This window comes from Eurytemora carolleeae, unplaced genomic scaffold (assembly GCF_000591075.1).
Source record: "Eurytemora carolleeae unplaced genomic scaffold, Eaff_2.0 scaffold431, whole genome shotgun sequence".
Lineage (NCBI taxonomy): Eukaryota > Metazoa > Arthropoda > Copepoda > Calanoida > Temoridae > Eurytemora > Eurytemora carolleeae.
Genome location: NW_019396340.1, coordinates 75,238 through 95,445, shown reverse-complemented (window position 1 = coordinate 95,445; position 20,208 = coordinate 75,238). Strand labels below are relative to the sequence as shown.

The following is a 20,208-nucleotide window of genomic DNA, read 5'->3' as shown; positions in this document are numbered from 1 at the left end:
TAGATTGTGCAGGTATATTTTACCAGCTGATGATAACACTATAGACTGTGCAGGTATATTTTACCAGCTGATGATAACACTATAGATTGTGCAGGTATATTTTACCAGCTGATGATAACACTATAGACTGTGCAGGTATATTTTGAATTTGATAGAAAACAGATAAGCTTAATCAGTATTAAAGATTACGGTTCTGTCAGCTGTGAGATTGATAAACGGAAATAATTTATAATTATCCGGACGTCGGCAGGTATAAAGATAACTTGAGAAAAAAGGTTTTTTTAGTAAATTTTCAGTCAAACAACAGGCAACATTCTGCTTGTTTGTTTGTCAATTATTAAACCATCAATTTCAACTATATGTGACTTTATATTTCATGTAACGTCTCATTTAAAAATGTCTGATTGACTTCGGTACTATTGAAACCTTTATCAGATAAATAAGGTGGAAGACATGGCGTGAACATTTTTAAAATTTCCTCCGTTGGTTCTGAAGCAGAAATGCGCAAGTAAATGTAGAGAGAAAGCACAAAATAATCAATTTTAAAAGAAAAGATTATGGATAATTAATTCATTATTGATCAATGGTACAGTTGTGAAATCGGAAACGCCAATCTAAAAAAACCATATTAATTTTGAATTGTGTCAATATAGTCTTTAGTCCCTTTAACCCGAAAACTGTATGCACTGCAGTATTCATCAATAATTTCCTAATCCCAGTTTTCAAACTTTAATAAATATAAAATGTTTGTATAGGAGGAGCTGGAGGGGAGAAATGTTTCAAACTTTAATTAAGATAAACTGTTTGTATAGGAGGAGCTGGAGGGGAGAAAGGTTTCAAACTTTAATTAAGATAAACTGTTTGTATAGGAGGAGCTGGAGGGGAGAAAGGTTTCAAACTTTAATAAATATAAAATGTTTGTATAGTAGGAGCTGGAGGGGAGAAATGTTTCAAACTTTAATCAACATAAAATGTTTGTATAGTAGGAGCTGGAGGGGAGAAATGTTTCAAACTTTAATCAACATAAAATGTTTGTATAGGAGGAGCTGGAGGGGAGAAATGTTTCAAACTTTAATCAACATAAAATGTTTGTAAAGGAGAAGCTGGAGGGGAGAAATGTTTCAAACTTTAATCAATATAAAATGTTTGTATAGTAGGAGCTGGAGGGGAGAAATGTTTCAAACTTTAATCAACATAAAATGTTTGTATAGGAGAAGCTGGAGGGGAGAAATGTTTCAAACTTTAATTAAGATAAACTGTTTGTATAGGAGAAGTTGGAGGGGAGAAATGTTTCAAACTTTAATCAATATAAAATGTTTGTATAGGAGGAGTTGGAGGGGAGAAATGTTTCAAACTTTAATAAATACAAAATGTTTGTATATGAGGAGTTGGAGGGGAGAAATGTTTCAAACTTTAATTAAGATAAAATGTTTGTATAGGAGGAGTTGGAGGGGAGAAATGTTTCAAACTTTAATTAAGATAAAATGTTTGTATAGGAGTAGCTGGAGGGGAGAAATGTTTCAAACTTTAATTAAGATAAAATGTTTATATAGGAGGAGTTGGAGGGGAGAAATGTTTCAAACTTTAATCAACATAAAATGTTTGTATAGGAGGAGCTGGAGGGGAGAAATGTTTCAAACTTTAATAAATACAAAATGTTTGTATATGAGGAGATGAAGGGGAGAAAATGTTTGTACAGGAGGAGCTGGAGGGGAGAAATGTTTCAAAGCCGGAGATGTTCGTGTAAATGAGCATATAGGTAAACCATGCTTCTAAGATCAGAGAATCAAAGATTCACCCCATAAGGTTGCAAAGATATGAGGATTAGAAACTATATTTTAAGCGAAGTTTTCACTTCCTATAACCCAACAATGTGTCCGTGCTAAATTCTTTAGCAAATATATGAATCTGTTTTCTATTTTTATAAATATCTTGATTTGTCTGTTTACGTGTTTGTATCCAATAAACGTGAAACAGCGGAACTGATTGGGCTAAAATTGACCCTAGCGAAGGTTTGAAAATATTCCCTAGAAAAGATATGTAGATTCAAACTTTTTGGAAATCCATCAATTTTAACAAAAAACCACGAAATTTTTAGCTTAACAATTGCAAAGAAAAATGGTGGCTAGAAATGCAACATCAGAAAGTTAAAATTATTACTAGAAAAGGTGTGCAAAGCGCCCTGAATACCTAGCTCATTTAGATAATCTTATGTTTAGAGTGAATAGTGACAGTCATGTTAGCCGGCTTGTTAGGGTCTGGATAATAAACACACAAAGAGATAAAACTTAATGAATATAATGAAGATGATTAGGATAATTAGTATAATTAGGATAACCAGGAGTTTGTAACTAGTACATTGAAGATTATAGTAAGTAGGCTAAGTAGGATAAGTAGGATTAAGAGGATAAGTAGGATGAGTAGAATAAGTAGGATGAGTAGAATGAGTAGAATGAGTATGATTAGTAGGATGAGTAGGATAAGTAGAAATAATGGGATAAGTAGAATGAAGGAAGAGAAAGATGCGTAGTATGAGAAAGATGAGTAGGATGAGCAGGGTAGGATGAGTAGGATGAGAAAGATGAATAGGATGAGTAAGATGAGCAGGGTAGGATGAGTGGGATGATAAGAATGAAGGAGTGGTATGAATAGTAAAAGTGTAATGGTTAGATTGAATAAGATTACTAAGTAGCAGTTAGAATACAGGTTGCAAAGTTGCAGCATGATTTGAATTATAAAATATAATTTTGTTAATAAGTAAACACTTTATAATGTTATACTATAGATGTAGGATGATACTATAAATAAGCTTTTAAAACCTATTTATTGACTCCATTAGAGAAATATCTTCATTTTAACGGTTTAATCTTTAATCTTGATGTATCATTGGAATTCTAATAAAACACACCCTAGCCCGGCTACCCTGCAATAAATTCTCAGATCTGATCTTCATTTTCTTATGATTGCAGGCCTATAAGTTTCTGTCTTGCAACCAACGATAAGGGGGGTGGGGCAGGGGTCAAAAAGGACATAAACTAAAGCACTGTAAATAATTAAGCCACTGGTTGTAACACTTATCATAAAAAATCCATGATTCTGTGCTTAACATTTTTTATTTGTTCAGAATTTAATTTATAAAATAAAACCAAAACTGTCAAAACATGTAAAAAATTGTCATTTTATAAAATACAAAGAAGGTACTAAGACCACATCCTGAGAAGGTTTATATGTCGTAAAATCTATATTTTGATCTAAACTTTGTTATTAGGCACCTATCAATACTTGAGTTGTCTTAAATCAATCATAGAGAGATAAAGTTTATCGTTTATTCTCAGATAAAGGGTCAAATGTCCCTAATTATGTTGATGACATGTGACATTATTAAAATTAATTTAAAATACTTTTTTAAATTTACTTCTTACCATTTTTTTATATTTTAGGTTTGGTATCCATCCATACCCTTTGGTTGCGGCAGCATAACAGGTTGGCCCGCAAGCTGGCTGATATCAACCCACACTGGAATGATGAACAGATTTTCCAGGTGAAAAAAAATAATTTGAAAAGTAACATTTTTTTTAAATTCCTACCATTTACGCTTTAATTAGATTCAGAAGGTGAGTGTACACTGTTAGTTATTTCAAATAACTATGCGGCTACTTCCAAAATGTACATTTTCCTGATTAGTGTAATTTTAAGTAACCCCTCATTTCTAGACTGGCATGTCTGATTCACAACAATATACATAAAAGGTTTGTCTGATCATGCATTATACAAGGAATGCATAAATTTCTATCTGAAGTGACTTGTGGATGTCAGAAAAACGACACTTTTCGAGCTAGAAAAAACGACAATATCTTCTCTATTAATGATCAGATAATGGTTTAAAATGTAGTTTGTGTGAATCGTGTATGCATTCCAACGACAGTTGCATTTGTAAAAAGAAAAGTTTTAATTGTATTTTCTTGAATCAGGAGACCCGTCGGATTGTAGGGGCTCAGATCCAGCATATCACGTATAACGAGTATTTACCGGTTATACTTGGGAAGGCAGTTATGGATAGATACGGTCTCTCATCAGAGACATCAGGCTTTTTCACAGGAACATCAAGTTCAAATCAGACATTTTTGTCCTAAATTCCAGAAGGAATCATCCTACCATGCAAATAGTCCAAAATAGGAACTGGTTACTCGTCACAAATTCTATTTTTTAATCATCCTATATCTTGGCAACCTGCTGGAAAAAAACCTTTATTTTTTTCAACTTTCTCTTTTAGATCTAGAAGAATGAATAGTTTGAAATATCAAAGGTTTACGTCATCAGGTTGGAAAGATATAAGGATTATAAAATGATTATGAGAAATAACTAGATTTTGATTAGTAAAAAGTTATGAATTGTTCTTGATTTGAACTAATGTCAGGTTATGATATCAACACTAATGCTGGAACAGCTAATAGTGTCGCTGCTGCAGCAATGAGGTTTGTTGCTTCTCTGATGCCAGCTAAGTTTTCCTACTTTGACAGGATCGGACGGAAACTCGAGTCCAAGGATATTTCAGACTCATTCTATAAACCCTTTGAGATGTATGACCCTGAGAAATTGGATCAGATTCTCCGAGGTCTAATTAAAGGACATGCTCAGAACGAGGACATATTTATCGGTGAGGCAATGACGAGTAAGATGTTTATGGACCCTGAGACTGGAGTTGGGTTGGATCTTGCAGCTCAGATTATTCAACAAGGTCGAGATCATGGTGTACCTGGATACACAGAGTGGAGAAAGCTGTGTGATCTCCCCCCAGTCAACTCCTTCTCCGACCTCAATGAGGTCATGCCTCAGTCTACGGTTGATAAGCTGAGTGCAGTTTACAAGGATGTGAGAGATATTGATTTGTTTACCGGTGGACTAGCTGAGATACCAAACAAGGGAGCCGCTGTTGGACCTACTTTTGGTTGTCTTATTGGCAGACAGATGTACTACTACAAGCGCGGAGATAGATACTGGTATGAGAACGATATTCCTCCCTCATCCTTCACCAAGGATCAACTAAATGAAATTAGAAAAATATCTTTAGCTTCTGTGTTGTGTGAAAACACAAACTCCATTGATTTTGTCCAGCCTAATGTTTTCATTCAGGCAGATCCGTTCCTCAATGCTCTGATGGCCTGTCACGAGGACAATATGATTAAAACAATGAATCTGAAGAAATGGGCAACTGCCTCTCCTCGCTTTATAGTTCCTGATAATATGCTGCTAGATGCTGTAGAGAGAGCTAGGAGGGATGTGAAGAAGATACAGGACCGGGAGTGGAATCTCTGGAACTCTGGACAAATGGCGGATCCGAAATCTCCAACGGGTTCTGCATACGGATTCATGAAGCCAAAGCGACAATCAGTTGAAGTTTCCAACTCTTCCTTTGTTCTCCAGTTCGCCTCAAGACGGTTCCTTGATAATCTACTTCAAGCGGATGAAAGCGGGAGAAAGTACCGTCAGCTCAAGGATATTGAGTTTAATGATAATAACCCGAATGATTTGCAAGATCTGATGGATGTACTTCCAAATATTGACTTGTCAGATGTTATGGAGATCCCAAAGGTTTTTCAGTGTGATGAACAAACCCTTCCTTGTGATCACACCACAAAGTACAGAACTATAACAGGGTGGTGCAACAATCTTGATTTCCCAGAGTACGGCAAATCTGTGAGAGGGTTCACTCGCTTGCTAGCTCCGGCCTATGATGATGGTTTGATGTCTCCACGAAGTAGATCTGTTACTGGAGCACCTCTCCCCAGTCCACGTCTAATCTCTGTTAACATTCATAACGACGTGTCTGCTCCCCATGTCAGATACTCTCTTATGTTGATGCAATGGGCTCAGTTTGTTGATCATGATCTCACCCATACCCCTGTCAATAGAGGATTCTCTAGCTCTATTCTTGATTGTAAAGCTTGTGATTCTCAGACTAGATTACATCCTGAATGTTTACCTATTCCTATACCACAAGGAGATCCATACTTCCCTCAGATTAATATCACTTCAGGGGAGGAGTTTTGCCTTGGTTTCACCAGATCGATGCCGGGACAGCTCACACTGGGGTTCAGAGAGCAGATCAATCAGATCACATCCTTCGCTGATGCATCTAACGTCTATGGTTCAGATGTCTGCGAAATGAGAGAATTGAGATCATTTTTCGGAGGTCGATTAAACAGTACAAGTGCAAGGGGAGCTAAAGACCTACTTCCTCTGACAGATGAGAATGAAGAATGTAAATCTAAAAGTGGATTCTGTTTTGAAGCTGGAGATGCTAGAAGCAGTGAACAGCCTGTTCTAGCAGCCATCCACACCCTCTTTATGAGGGAGCATAACAGAATAGTTGATAAACTAGCCCAGCTCAACCCTCAGTGGTCTGATGAGAAACTATACCAGGAGGGGAGAAGGATTGGTATAGCCATCCAGACCCATATAACCTACAACGAGTTCCTCCCCCGAGTGTTGGGCTGGAACGCCGTAAATCTGTACGAACTGAACCTGCTTCCTGAAGGTTACTACCGTGGATATGACGAATCATGTAACCCAACAATTCTAAACGAATTTGCCAGTGCTGCATTCAGATTTGGTCATAGTTTACTCAAGCCTAATTTTAAGCGGATGGGAGGTGATTTTGCAGAAAATGGCGAGCTTAAATTAAGTGACATGTTCTTTGATGCTGACAAGCTGATAGAACCTGGTATGCTTGATGAGCTTATCCGAGGTGTGTCCACAACTTCTATGGAAACCTTGGATCAATTTGTGACGCATGAAGTGACGAACCATTTGTTCGAAAAGAAGGGGGTACCATTCTCCGGGATGGATCTAATTGCGCTGAACCTGCAGAGAGCGAGAGACCACGGGATTCCGGGATACAACCATTACAGAGCCATTTGTAATCTAACACGTGCATCCGGTTTTGATGGGCTTGGCCGCGAGGTGGCGCCACCAGTGATTGAACGATTGAGAAGAACGTATGCTCATGTGGATGATATTGATCTTTTTACAGGTTAGATTTAACATAAAAAATAATATATTTTAAACTAAACTGCAAAATGTGTATTTTTTCAAAGACCGTATCGTGAATATCGTAAATGTTTGTTGTTACTCCCCCTGATAAAAAACTCTTAGCTATTCCTATCAGTATGTTCTAGATTATAGCATGTTGATCTTTGCAATGGATAGTTTTATAAGAAACCAATCAGAGGCGAACAGTACATATCCAAACAATTAGAAGAATTCGATTACAATCTTAATATCAGAGTTGTGATGGGTCAAACTTTCTAAAAATAATATTTCTGTAGAACTTTTTATTCATTTAAAAAATAATCATTGAGGATTATTAAAAAATTTCTAATTAGTCCCCCGCCCCCCCCCCCCTCTTCCATACCCTTCATACACGCATTAGATTTGATTAGCGAAAAGGTTTTTGCAATGCATGTTTGAAGAACTGTGCAAATAAAACAGTTATATTCTGCGAAATATGTTTGCAATGGTGGTGTGTGTGTGTGGGGGGGGGGGGGAGGTTTATGTTTTCCTGCCATCTTCTTTGTAATCCAGACACAGGAAATATGGACATAACAAAAACAGTCAAATGTATGAAAATAACTTAGGCCGTAGGGAATAGGTAAAAATAGGAAGTAGGGCTTTACAAACATACGAAATTGGGCTTAACAAACACAGGCAATTGGATAAACAAACTTAGGCAGTAGGTATTGCTTATCAAAAAAAGGCAGTAGGGCATAACAAACATAGATAGTAGGGCTTAACAAACATGGGAAGTAGGGCTTAACAAATATGGGAAGTAGGGCTTAACAAACATTCCCTCTCAACATGTTTCCAGGTGGGGATTGTGGTATCCCCCCTCTCAACATGCTTCCAGGTGGGGATTGTGGTATCCCCCCCTCTCAACATGCTTCCAGGTGGGGATTGTGGTATCCTCCCCTCCCTTTCAACATGTTTACAGTCTAAAAGGACTTTGAGCGACGAGCGTAAGATTGAGTGAGCCTACATTAGAAATTCCATGTCTTTAATATATTTCTGAATAAGATTTTCATGTTTTTGTTTTTGAAAACTGTTTATTTTCATTTGTGGTTTCTCTTCAAATATGACTTACACATTTCTTGCATCAGAAAAAATGGAGAAATTATCAGAATTAAAAACTTGTTTAACTTGATCCGATTAGGGGTTCTAGGGTACGGGTTGCAAAATGGGCATACGCTTCTTTTATTAGCGGTTTACTCAAAATTACTCAACAGTCTGTTTAACCAACCGTTAATTGGAATCGTTGAGACGAGAGGTATTGGTCAACATGGTCAGTGGTCACAGGTTTTAAATTAGTATAATTAGTTAATGAACAGTAAACATGCATCCATACAAAGTTTATGCAAAATACAATGCAAAAAACAGATTTTTAGTTTTGCAAATAATATAGTTTCTTTGTAATACTAAACCAGTTAAAAATCGCTGATAATAATAATGAAAATAACGTTAATGATGATGATACAGAATTATAGAAGAAAATGATAATATTAATAATTAAAATAATGATAATAATTTAGGTGGACTATCTGAGACACCCCTGCACGGTGGTCTAATCGGACCAACCTTTGCCTGCATAATCGGTAATATTTTAATAAATAATTTGTTTACTACATCTATTATAAAATAGTAATATCTGTTTCAAGTCGCCTCATTTTTTTAATCAGGGAACCAGGGAATGTGTTTTATATACAAAAAGTTTAGTTTCCAGGCGAATCTGGGTACCCAAGCAAGTTTGTGTAAATGTTAGAATTGGAATTTTCAAACCTATATTGTTTCTAGGAATCCAGTTCCGGAACTTACGGAAATGTGATCGGTTCTGGTACGAGGGTGACAACCCTCTCCTCAGATTTACGGATGCACAGCTTACGGAAATCCGGAAAGCCAGTCTAGGACGCGTGGTCTGCGACAACTGTGAAAGTGTGCGAAACATCCAACGTGCACTTTTTGATATTCCTGATCCGTTTCTGAATCCGCGCGTTCCGTGCACAGCAGTTCCTTCGATCAACCTGGATCTATGGAAGGATCGTCTCAAGTGTAATGTAGGAGATACTCCGATCGAGATCGGTGACGCGAAGCGCATATCTCCGTGCACAATGTGCACGTGCACGAAGGAGGGCCCCGTCTGCCAATCTTTAAAAATAGAAAATTGTTTCCATCTCGCGCAATCCTTCTCCCAGCGCGATATTCTCCAAGATCACGTTTGCAAAGTCCAGTGCGCGTTTGCGTTCCGCGCGTTTCCTAAGGTTGCCGAGGAGGAACAGCATCTAGGGTTCCAGCGTGGGGGATAAGAAATTCAAAACCTGGGGCGTACTCAGGGGTAGGGGTTACGAGGGCTGAGCTCCTTTAGATTAGTAAAATGTATGGTTTTCACGGGATTTTCAGGACCCAATGGGTACTGAGCCCCTCCCCACCCCTGGAAAGAAAAACAAAATCCCCCCATTTGACAAATCCCTGAGTACGCCCCTGAATAAAACCCAGAAATTATGGCGATAGCTTCAGATTTCTCTACAGTGGAAGTATGTTACAATAGCTCCACTATAATTATAAATGTGATTAAATAAAACTGCCATTTCAAGAGACCTTAATTAAAAACAATCCTTTTTACGCCTTTTATCAAAAAAATCTTAATCTTAAAAAGAAAAAATTAATTTGTTTACTGACCCCCGATCGGGCGTTCACTCCCCTTCACCCTGGAAAAATGTTAAGAACCCTCTGAGTAAAATTTACTCCTAACTGCCATTAAATAATATGATGTTATTGTTTCTATGTAAAATATTAGATAAACAAATATATATTTTATTTTATTTATTTAATGTTCTAATGCACATGGAAAGTTGCATCCTTTTCCTTTGATTTTATCTTACTAACTCATTCCTACTTTTTTTAGCCCCAAACTTTTTAAAATACTTGTTTTTAGATTTAGTTTTTAGTAAGTTATTGGCAAAATTATCATCAAAATCAATCGAATTCCATATTTTTGGAAATAAAGCAGAGGGAAAACATTCTAGAGTTTTAAAGAGAAATCGTTCAAGTTTATATGATTTTGTTCTATTTGGTTCAGCTACAGAATTAAACATATCATGGAAGGAAGCTGGAAGGTTTTCATAAACGTATTTATGCATAAAAGATAGAACACCTAGTTTATATGTATCATCAAGATTTAGGAGTGCTAATCTGAAAAATATCTGGATCTGAATGTGCCTTAAATGAACTATTATTTACTGTTCTAATTGCCCTTTTTTTGCAAAGACTTGATTTTCTGTAGTTTAGCCTTTTTTACGCCCCCCATGTTATATATATTTATATGTTAGCTAAGCTGGCCAAACGGCTGAAACAAATCGACTGTTTTTTAGGGAACCCTTGGGTACCTTTGGTGATAACAAAGGCTAAATAAATCAGAATTTTTTTTTCAAAATTTGAAGTTTTTTTCAATTTTTTAATTCGAATTTTTAAAAAATTCCTTGGGCAACGCTGGGTACTCCAGCTAGTTTTCTATATTTCTTGTATTGAGTTTGGTGTAAAATCTTTGATCTACCCGCTGCCTGGTAACAGGACATATCTGGATTCAAGCCAAATACAGGCAGATCTCCAGTCTACAGGGAGACTGAGACATTTGAAAATGCACAACGTCACGTGATTTACATAAGTAAAATATATAGTTTTAAATCTTAAAAAAGAAAGAAAAAAAGGTCGCCAAAAATATGATGAGAATGCTAAAAATTCGAAATTTTTCTTTTGCAAAGTTGGGTGATAAGTTTTGCTTTGATTTTTTTTAAAAAAGTTTAAAAGGGTGAAAAGAACAAGATACCTTGATAACAGCCGGTGGTGTACTGTATGCACGCACACACGTCAGAATACGACACACGTTGCTTTCCCAATTCTTTTACTGTCTGAACTTCAGTTTCTTAGTGAAATTAGTCGCTGAAACATATACGTGACAGCAATTCTAATTTGTGACAGCGTTATCAGTTCTTGTCAGCAATGGTTGAGAATAGAGTTCTATTGTTGTCAGCAGTTAGTGCAGCAGGAGTAGCAGTGGCAGCATATATTTATATATATAGAACCAAGGTTTGTCAGCACAGAAAAAAGTTAGATTTGATTTTTTCAAATTTTATTCTTGCTTTACAAATATCTTTATAAAAAGAGTTTTTTTTTCTCACTTATTGGAAAATGTCTTTCAGTTCATACCGATAACATTTTATTATGCTACATAATAATTTTTTATTTACGAACTTTAAAGGGCAAGTAAAAATGGCTATTCTTAAACTTTTTTAAGAATTATACATAATTAATATTCTATTTGAAAATACACTGAATTACGGTTTACAGTCAAATAAAAACTATTTTTGATTCTGAATGATTTCTTTCTTTGCTTTTGTGCAAATTTAAAACTGTATTTAAATCGAAAATTGCAATATTTTACCGTGGAAAAGTAGTCTCAAGTTTAACAAAATGTTTAAAAATTTAATTGTATTCAAATCAAACTGTTTTGATAAAAAACTGTTTATCATGAAATCTTTTATTGTTTTTTTTATCTTTCAGTTTTGCTAACACTAAGGGTATGTGTAAGATTAATTCTCTTTGTTTAAGGTTTTCTCCAGTCCTTCTCCGAACCCGGAGAAACCCCAACCTGCTCCAGAGCCAGTAGAACCCATTCAAACAGGGATACAGAGAAACAATAAGTAATCGTATACAAAAAAAAATGTTTAAAAGAGAAAACTAGATAAATTTAACATTTTCAATTAAAAAGGGAATAATCTAGCATTTTAGTTTGTCTTTAAATCTGACAATCATCGAATTGCACAGTTGCACCCTTCTATACTTTGGCTCTATACTAGGACTATATTAAGTGAGAACAAGAAAACTTTGTGATAGGAAGACAACATTTTAGCAAGTTAACTGGGCCTGTTTACACTGAACGATGGTTGTGCCTCATGACCATTGGAAGTCATAAATTGAGTCTAAAAGTCGTCTTCCTATTTCAGAGTTATCTTGTTCTCTTTGTACAATAAAAAGATCCTGAACCCTCTCCCACCTTTTTAAGTTTTACATTCTTGTTTCTTTCTGACTAGAGGATTCAGCTCCATCTTCCCAACCTCAACCTGAACATGCTGAACAGGAACACATTGACAGAGATGATGATTTTACTAACGGATTACTCATCAGGAATACAGATTATATAATTGATTGATTAGGGATACAGATAATTGATTGATCAGGGATACAGATTATATAATTGATTGATCAGGAATACAGATTATATAATTGATTGATAAGGGATACAGATAATTGATTGATCAGGGATACAGATCATATAATTGATTGATCAGGAATACAGATTATATATTTGATTGATCAGGAATACAGATTATATATTCAATTGACCAGGGATACAGATTATATATTTGATTGACCAGGGATGCAGATTATATATTTGATTGATTAAGGATACAGATTATATAATTGATTGACCAGGGATACAGATTATATATTTGATTGACCAGGGATGCAGATTATATATTTGATTGATCAGGGATACAGATGATATGCTTGATTGATCAGGGATACAGATTATATATTTGATTGATCATGAATGTAGTAATTACACTGTACAGGGTGATTTTTAAAAGTCGGTTTTTTTTAATTGGATGAAAGATCTACACTTTCTTATTTTCTGTCTGACATTTGATAATCTTCGAAGCAACAGGTCTCCCTTAAACAGAGCTGGAAACTTTTGAATGGTGGATATTGGGATTAATGCTTGATCCACTCTTTTCTTAATCTCCAGATTAAATAATGCTTGTTCTCCTCTTAATATTAATCTCCAGATTTATTTACCGATCGGGATTAAGGATATTCCATTCTAAAGTTTTCAGCTCAGGTCAAACAGTGTAAAAAATACTGCCTTTTCCGGCATTTTTCTAATCTAAACTATTTCTTCAAAATTTTTTAATTTTAATAATTTCCAGACCAGTTGTAAAAATTTTTAAGGACCCTAAATATATGAACGACCTATAGAATACGATTCCAGTTTTCAAAATATTAAATTCCTCCTCCATATGATGTAAATAAGTCAAATAGTCCAAATATCGGGTTCGAAGTTTGGAAGCTGTTTGAGAGCCTCCTGAAACAGAGAAAGATTCATAATGCTGGAGATAATTTCTTTCTTTCTCAAATGCCAAGTAATAACGAGTTAATAAATATCAAAATTATCTTTTTGTTGTACCTTGTTTTACTTTGGTGAACATTTTAAATAATCGACTTTTAAAAATCACCCTGTGGTATATATGTTAGGATTATTTTCCAGTCGTGTAAGCGAAAAAGAACTGATGATTACTTTGATAGTGCAAGATAGGCTTTAATTGAATACATTCGGAGGTTTTTAGAGGAAAATATATATTTCTTAATTTTTACTCGGCGAACTCATCTCAGGAAAGATATTCTGTACTTGATAAAATAAATCAGAGTTGAAAATTCATGAATAGAAAGAAGTGGTTAAACTATATGCGATTGGTTCAACTAAGGCTACAGGTTCAACCACAAAGAATGAGACCATAGAGATGAGCTAAAACTCTAAAAATATTACGACCCCACGGTAAAATAAAGTCGGCTGGTTTAAATTTAGTCTTTTAGCAGCTAAATAAACAATTTAGTAGCTAAATAAACGATTTACCAGCTAAATAAGCGATTTAGCAAATTAGGAAATAGACAGTATATCATTCCACAATTCGTCTCTGAAGTCTGTATGCTATCTGTGAAACAGGCTGGAGTTTAAATTACTGACATTTATAGCTTTATTTTATTTGTACAATGATAATAAATCTGTATCTCTTTCTAGTTCTCCAATATATTCTCATTATACTGACCATAATATTGACACATCCACCAACCTATCAACAGGTAGGTAAAATAGTTGCTAGAGAAACCAACCTATCAACAGGTAGGTAAAATAGTTGCTAGAGAAACCAACCTATCAACAGGTAGGTAAAATAGTTGCTAGAGAAATTAACCTAACTTAATGTCGAGTTGATGTATATTGTATGTACAGTGGTAGGCAATTATATCAATATAATGAAGACGACTTTTTTATTTAAGTTTTAATTGTCAACAAGCTTTTCTCGAATTACAACTTAACAAGTAATTAAAGAGAACCTTTTTAATTGACAGCTTCTCTTTGTTTCCATATTTTTGTGTATCCATGCTTTTTAAGCTTGATATCAATCAAAATTGAAATCGAAAGTAGTCTTCATTATATTGATAAAATAGCCAACTACCGTATGATTCAAAATTTAAAAAATTTTCCGCGTTTTGCTATTTTGATTTTTCAAATAGTTAGGCTCTACTTTCGTAGAAGGCCTTAGCATCGTCTTAAATTGAAATAAGATGAACTTGCTAAAACTATTTCCTTAGACTTGAACTCGATCAGTTCAAATATCTTACTTAATTCAGTTCTTACTCACTTCTAATAAAAAGTTCTAGGTCATCAAGAAATAATTTTCCTTATTAGGTTTTACTAATCACGAATTCAAGGGGTAGTTTTGTTTACATTTTTGCAGTATATGGTGGCCAAATAATATGGGAATTGAGTGACGCCTTCAAAATAGTCTCCGTTGAGCCTTAGAATTGTAATATCCATTTCTGCCGGAGTATATTTACTAGGTTAAGGCTTAAAGGCGGTTTTTTTTTTTAAATCCGATAACCTCTATTCATGTCTGTAATGAATCCGCTAACCTCTACTCATGCCTGTAATGAATCCACTAAACTCTATTCATGCCTGTAATGAATCCGCTCAACTCTATTTATGTCTGTAACAAATCCGCTAAACTCTATTAATGTCTGTAATGAATCCGCTAAACTCTATTCATGCCTTAATGAATTCGCTAAACTCTATTTTTGTCTGTAAACAATCCGCTAAACTCTATTAATGTCTGTAATGAATCCGCAAAACTCTCTTCCTGTCTGTAACAAATCCGCTAAACTCTAATCATGTCTGTAATGAATCCGCTAAAATCTATTAATGTCTGTAATGAATCCGCTAAACTCTCTTCATGTCTTTAATGAGTCCGATAAACTCAATTCATGGCTGTAATGAATCCGCTAAACTCTATTCATGTCTGTAATGAATCCGCTAAACTCTCTTCATGTCTGTAATGAGTTCGATAAACTCTATTTATGGCTGTAATGAATCCGCTAAACTCTATTCATGTCTGTAATGAATCCGCTAAACTCTATTCATGTCGTTCATGATTCTGCAAGAAGAACAGAGAGGAGACAATTATTTTGTACATTGAATAGTCAAATTTTCTAATTTCACAGTTTGCATAAAACTTTCTACAAATTAGTTATTCTGGGAGGAATCACAGCACTAGATCAAAGTTTGTTGACTAAAACAATTAATGAAATGTCACACAGTTTCCATGTTACAAAAATCTTGAATATTTTCTCGTGTTACATACACATCTTTTATTGAAGGTTACACCTCATAAACAATTAATTGTTCAGGAGTAGAGGACAGGGTTGATGCTAGTGGAAATGTAGACGAGAGACTTGAGACTGCTGGAAACGAGGATTCAATGATAATTATAAACCCAGAGGATGAGGATGGATCAAGATCTAATATTGAACAAATACAGTTTCAAGATTAAACAACACATTCTATGCTCGTAAATATATATATTTGAGTCAATTAAATTGAAAATACATAAAATAAATGTCGAAACTGAAGAGTTTTGTTTACTGCTTAGTCGACAGTTAAAGGGATATACAGTATACAGTATACAATTTATCAAGATTAATGTTTGGTTTATCTGAGCAAACAAAATTTACTAGTTTTATTAACTATTCAATGTCAAAATACTTGATCCTACAAATAAAGCTATAAAGAACTGTTTCAAGTGTTGTAAAAATAATTAGAATATAGTAGTTTTACAAATAAATACATATATATCCCTTTTTACTACTTGTAGCACCAATCACTAGAATTTGGATATAAATCACATTGGAAGACGATCAAATTTTAACCCTGGTTAAATATCTTTTACTGCAACAATTTTAAACATTCACCATTTTTACTAATTTCACAAAGGTTTTACGTTTAGGTATTCATATAATCTTATTGCCGAGTATTTTCCTGTAAGATAAATGCAACTATTACTAGAATATTTTCTTACATCTGTCACTCTTATATAAACTTGGTATGATAAGTGTCTAGGATAACCCAGGATCCACTTTCTATAATACAAGGTTTAGCTACTAGAGATAATCTAGGCTCAGTACATTCCTTAGGTGAACTATGGGATCTAGGGGTACCAGGAGTAGGGTTAGAACTATATGATCTAGGGGTACCCGGAGAAGGGTTGGAACTAGAATCTACCAGATCTTGTAGCTCCTTGTTAGCCTGATGCTGACTCGAGGAGCGGGAACCCAGTCTAGAGATCTGAAATATTTTAATTTTATCATTTTTTTTCCAGAATATATATTTTTTAAATAACAACATTTAAAAAAACACATTTTGGCCCATTCGTCAATGATTAATGAATAATTAAAAATAATGAATATAAGATGGAAGTAAACTATAATCAGTAACTTAACTTAAGAGTTTCAACTCTAACTAAATCTGACAATTTTTTTCTTATCTTTCCATTGATGAATTTATCATTTTGTTAGTAGTATATAGGATATACAATTCAAACCATGCACAAAATCACAAACCTGCCATCCCTCAAATATGACTTCTATTATCCCAAAAAATTAAGAAAAAAGAAACACATAATTTGCTTTTAAAGAAAGAGATAAAAGAAGGAGGGGGNGGGGTCCATTCAAACAACACACTTCTTATGTTATGTCCTCCTTATTTACATTTTATATTTACTCGAGTTTGAACCAGATAATACTATCCCCGGTAGATTATAATATCAAGGACAAGGGACAAACCTGAAAGGAGAATACGTGATAGGATAGTAGACCCTACCCTCGTATTCAACACCACACATAAATGTAAAGAGAAGGAGAAGAGTTAGAAGAGTTAGGAAACCCACCAGGTAGCTGAACCAGCCCAGAGCTCCTTTACTCTTATTCTCAACCTTCTCCTCAACCTCCTTAGCTTCAACTCCTTCAACAAGTTCAACCTCCTCCAGGTGTAAAGGTTCTGTTTGACAGGACTGAGTTTTAGGAAACCTGAGGATTGAAACATCTTTTGTTGTCTGAAGCTGGAGCTGGACCTGCTGCTCTCTAAAGCTCTCACCAGCTTGTTGTAGAAGACACCTAGAGTAAAATAGTAATAGAGGTTTCAAGGAAATTTGGTAGAGATAGTTTTGAGCAAAGCTTTACGCAATATCCTTCAAGTATACGATGTTCAGAAAATATTAATAATATCTTTTTGTATTTCGTGTTTTTGTTTCAATTCAACCCTAACTTTCTGATTAGTAGACGTTGAGAGACTTGGACAAGACGTGTTTAAGAAGTTCAGTGTAAAGTAAATGTACCTTGATTTCTCTGTTTCCTCCTGTAGATCCTCTAGCCTAGTGTAAAGTAAATATACCTTGATTTCTCGGTTTCCTCCTGTAGATCCTCTAGCCTAGTGTAAAGAAAATATACCTTGATTTCTCTGTTTCCTCCTGTAGATCCTCTAGCCTAGTGTAAAGTGAAGACAACCATAGCTTCCTCTTCTCAGTGTTAGCTCCAGCCTCTGCTCTACTAAGGTCTTGTCTCAGCTGTTTAGAATACTGGAGCAGCATCTTACTCAGGTTGTTGTTGCACTCTATCAGCTCAATACCCTCGAGATCAAGCTGCCAGCCTCCAAGAGGATCCTCGTCAATACTAGTCTGGTCTGGAGTAGTTGGTCTACTAGGTTCTCGACTCATACTCTGCCCTGCAGCTAACAGAGCACGGTTTGCTGCCTGGAGTAGATTTGCCATCTCTGTAACCCTGTTCTCTACTAGTTCAATATCATGCAGCTCTGCTCTATCATTATACTTGACTACAGCGCACTGTCTCTCCTTCTCTAGTTCATCCTTACAGTGCTGTAACTCCTCCTTAAGCACCTCCAGTTCTCTTCTCAACTCCTCGTTCTCCTTGGATACATCTACCCCTGCAGTATCTATCTGGAGTAGGATATCCCTCTGTATCCCCTCCATAACCTTGTTAACAGCAGATATGAGTTTACCAGTAAACGCTGGATCTACTTCAGCAATAATAACTCTTCTAACGCTCTCCTGCCATCTTCCTATCTCAGCCTAAAAACAAGGTTCAATTTATTGTCCCTGAGATTATTTAAAGTGTCTGAGCTATTTTTTTGGTTGAAAACACAATTAACCAATTAATAGTATTTTATTGTACAAACCTGTAGCCTTGTGTACAACTTGTGCTCTTGAACCCCCTTCCCACAGAGAGGCGAGGGGAATCCTACATCTCTGAGTTCCTCTACTATACTCCCTCTTCTACCCCTAGCAGGTGTAGAGCTAGCACTAGGTCCCCGGGCCAGGGGAGTCAGAGGGAAGCTACGTTTAGGGTTTGGACTATTACTCTCATTAAACTCTTCCAATACCTAAAATCAAATTTTGTTTTGATAGGACTGTTGTTGAAATTTCAAGTGACTCTCCATTTAAATAAGGACATGCCCAATTTACAAAGATGCCATTTTAACCGTTGTCGACTCGAAAATGTTGTAGATTTTCTGATTTTCCTGGTTTGCAAAGAAACTCCACTTGAAAACAGTTGATTTTAAGAGATGAAAACATGGATACCTCATTCGTTCTTGAACAGAAATTGCTTTTAAGCGTAAAGGTTGTAAATCAGACATGACATGGGCAATGAACTCCATTTAATATACTCTATAGATTATAGATACTGTACTACCTTGTCATCTACGCTGACATCAAGAATGTTCGCTCCGTGAATGCTTCCAGTGTTCGGGGAACCGAACCCTGAAGTCAGGTTCTTAATCTCATCTTCTCTAGCTCCTAGTTCGGTCTCTAGTCGGAGTAGTTCCCGTCCAGCAGCTTCAAGTTCTCCATCCTTCCTCTGTTTTGCCTCTTCAAGTTTATCATTGATCTCATCCTTGTTCTCCAGTTCTTCTAGAAGCTGCTGAAGCTGAGCTTCCTTCTCAACAAGCTCTGTAGCTGCTGCCTTCTCCTTCCGTACAGCAGCTGCTGCCTCCACTCTCAGCTTGTCAAACAGTTGCTCCTTTTCAAGCAGCTCTTCATCCTTGCGTCTTAATGCTTCCTTATATTCCTCCAGATTAGCGGTGAGACTGATTAAACGCTCTTCAGCCAATCTGTTAGCAGCTGCTAATCCTTCAGCTTCTTCTGCAGAGCTGCTAGCTCTCTCTAGTCCACTACTGAGAGCTGAAATTTTTAGTTTAGCAGCATCCAGCTCCCAGGACAGAGAGTTTGCTGCTTCCTCTGTTGCGGAGAGAGCAGTCTGTAGATCAGCGTAATCTTCTTGCTGCTTACACAGTTGATATCTTAGCTCACTACATCTGGATATAATTGATATTAGAAGTTACTTTTTAGATTAGGTTTGGAGTTAAAAGATTCTGAACCAAACTTAATCAAATTTAAAGTTTCTATATCTTTGACGTAAAAGAGTGCGAAAGAATACATATATGTAAACAGTAAAATTACATAATTTTAAAATCCTTTTTCAAATTATAATTGTTATTTTTCTTTTTTTTATCTAAAATTGAATTTCTCTTTCCATGCTTGAATCAAAAAAAAAATTAAAGAAATATTTTGGAATAAACTGTCTGACGTTAACCATTCTTAAAATGAGCACTAAAAACGATACATACAGAAACATAGAATCATTTTCAAAATATTATAGCTATATATTTAATTTTGGATACGGATCCAATTTTTTAAGGACGGACCGAGGATCCGGATCCGAAAAACTGGTATGAAGAACGAATATATATAACTATTACCTATTTTCTAGCTCTACTTCTCTACTATCACACCCCGGCAATCCACCAAGTCCCTCGACACTTCCATAACTCACATTATCCAGGTCCGGCTTATCCTGTTCCTCAGAGGTATTAGGTCCACAAAGGACCACATCATCATGCCCTAGTCCTAAAATAATATATATATTTAATTCATTAGTCGATATTGATTAATGAAGATATGGAATATTAATTAAAAC

At 35.5% G+C, this 20,208-nt stretch overlaps 3 protein-coding genes across 4 annotated transcripts in view; 2 read left to right on the top strand and 1 right to left on the bottom strand.

Annotated features, from left to right (window-relative positions):
- LOC111701279 (uncharacterized) overlaps window positions 1-9,876 on the top strand; it is a 22,346-nt gene extending 12,470 nt beyond the window's left edge. The window contains exons 10-16 of the mRNA XM_023472475.1: window positions 13-53; window positions 1,700-1,759; window positions 3,441-3,541; window positions 3,972-4,098; window positions 4,418-7,033; window positions 8,586-8,648; window positions 8,848-9,876. Of these exons, the coding sequence (XP_023328243.1) occupies window positions 13-53; window positions 1,700-1,759; window positions 3,441-3,541; window positions 3,972-4,098; window positions 4,418-7,033; window positions 8,586-8,648; window positions 8,848-9,356 (3,517 nt within the window). The 3' untranslated portion in view covers window positions 9,357-9,876. The remainder of the gene's footprint in view (window positions 1-12; window positions 54-1,699; window positions 1,760-3,440; window positions 3,542-3,971; window positions 4,099-4,417; window positions 7,034-8,585; window positions 8,649-8,847) is intronic.
- An 835-nt stretch (window positions 9,877-10,711) lies between these two features.
- Window positions 10,712-15,792, top strand: LOC111701287 (uncharacterized). Its single transcript, XM_023472484.1, has 5 exons — window positions 10,712-11,136; window positions 11,659-11,731; window positions 12,141-12,234; window positions 13,907-13,968; window positions 15,571-15,792. Exons 1-5 carry the CDS (start codon window positions 11,050-11,052, stop codon window positions 15,711-15,713), a joined length of 459 nt encoding a protein of 152 aa, XP_023328252.1. The 5' UTR covers window positions 10,712-11,049; the 3' UTR covers window positions 15,714-15,792.
- LOC111701284 (uncharacterized) overlaps window positions 15,727-20,208 on the bottom strand; it is a 14,463-nt gene continuing 9,981 nt past the window's right edge. For both annotated transcript variants that reach the window (XM_023472480.1, XM_023472481.1), the window contains 6 exons: window positions 19,991-20,138; window positions 18,925-19,546; window positions 18,410-18,613; window positions 17,665-18,302; window positions 17,002-17,331; window positions 15,727-16,504 (listed from right to left, as the gene is read on the bottom strand). In XM_023472480.1, coding sequence (XP_023328248.1) covers window positions 16,438-16,504; window positions 17,002-17,331; window positions 17,665-18,302; window positions 18,410-18,613; window positions 18,925-19,546; window positions 19,991-20,138 — 2,009 coding nt within the window. In that variant the 3' untranslated portion in view covers window positions 15,727-16,437. The remainder of the gene's footprint in view (window positions 16,505-17,001; window positions 17,332-17,664; window positions 18,303-18,409; window positions 18,614-18,924; window positions 19,547-19,990; window positions 20,139-20,208) is intronic.

Coding starts and splice junctions, on each gene's coding strand:
- LOC111701287 (XM_023472484.1), top strand. CDS start 11,050: ATGGTTGAGAATAGAGTTCTATTGTTGTCAGCAGTTAGTGCAGCAGGA. Junction 11,732..12,140: donor AGTAGAACCCATTCAAACAG/GGATACAGAGAA, acceptor CTTTCTGACTAG/AGGATTCAGCTCCATCTTCC. Junction 12,235..13,906: donor ACTAACGGATTACTCATCAG/GAATACAGATTA, acceptor ATCTCTTTCTAG/TTCTCCAATATATTCTCATT.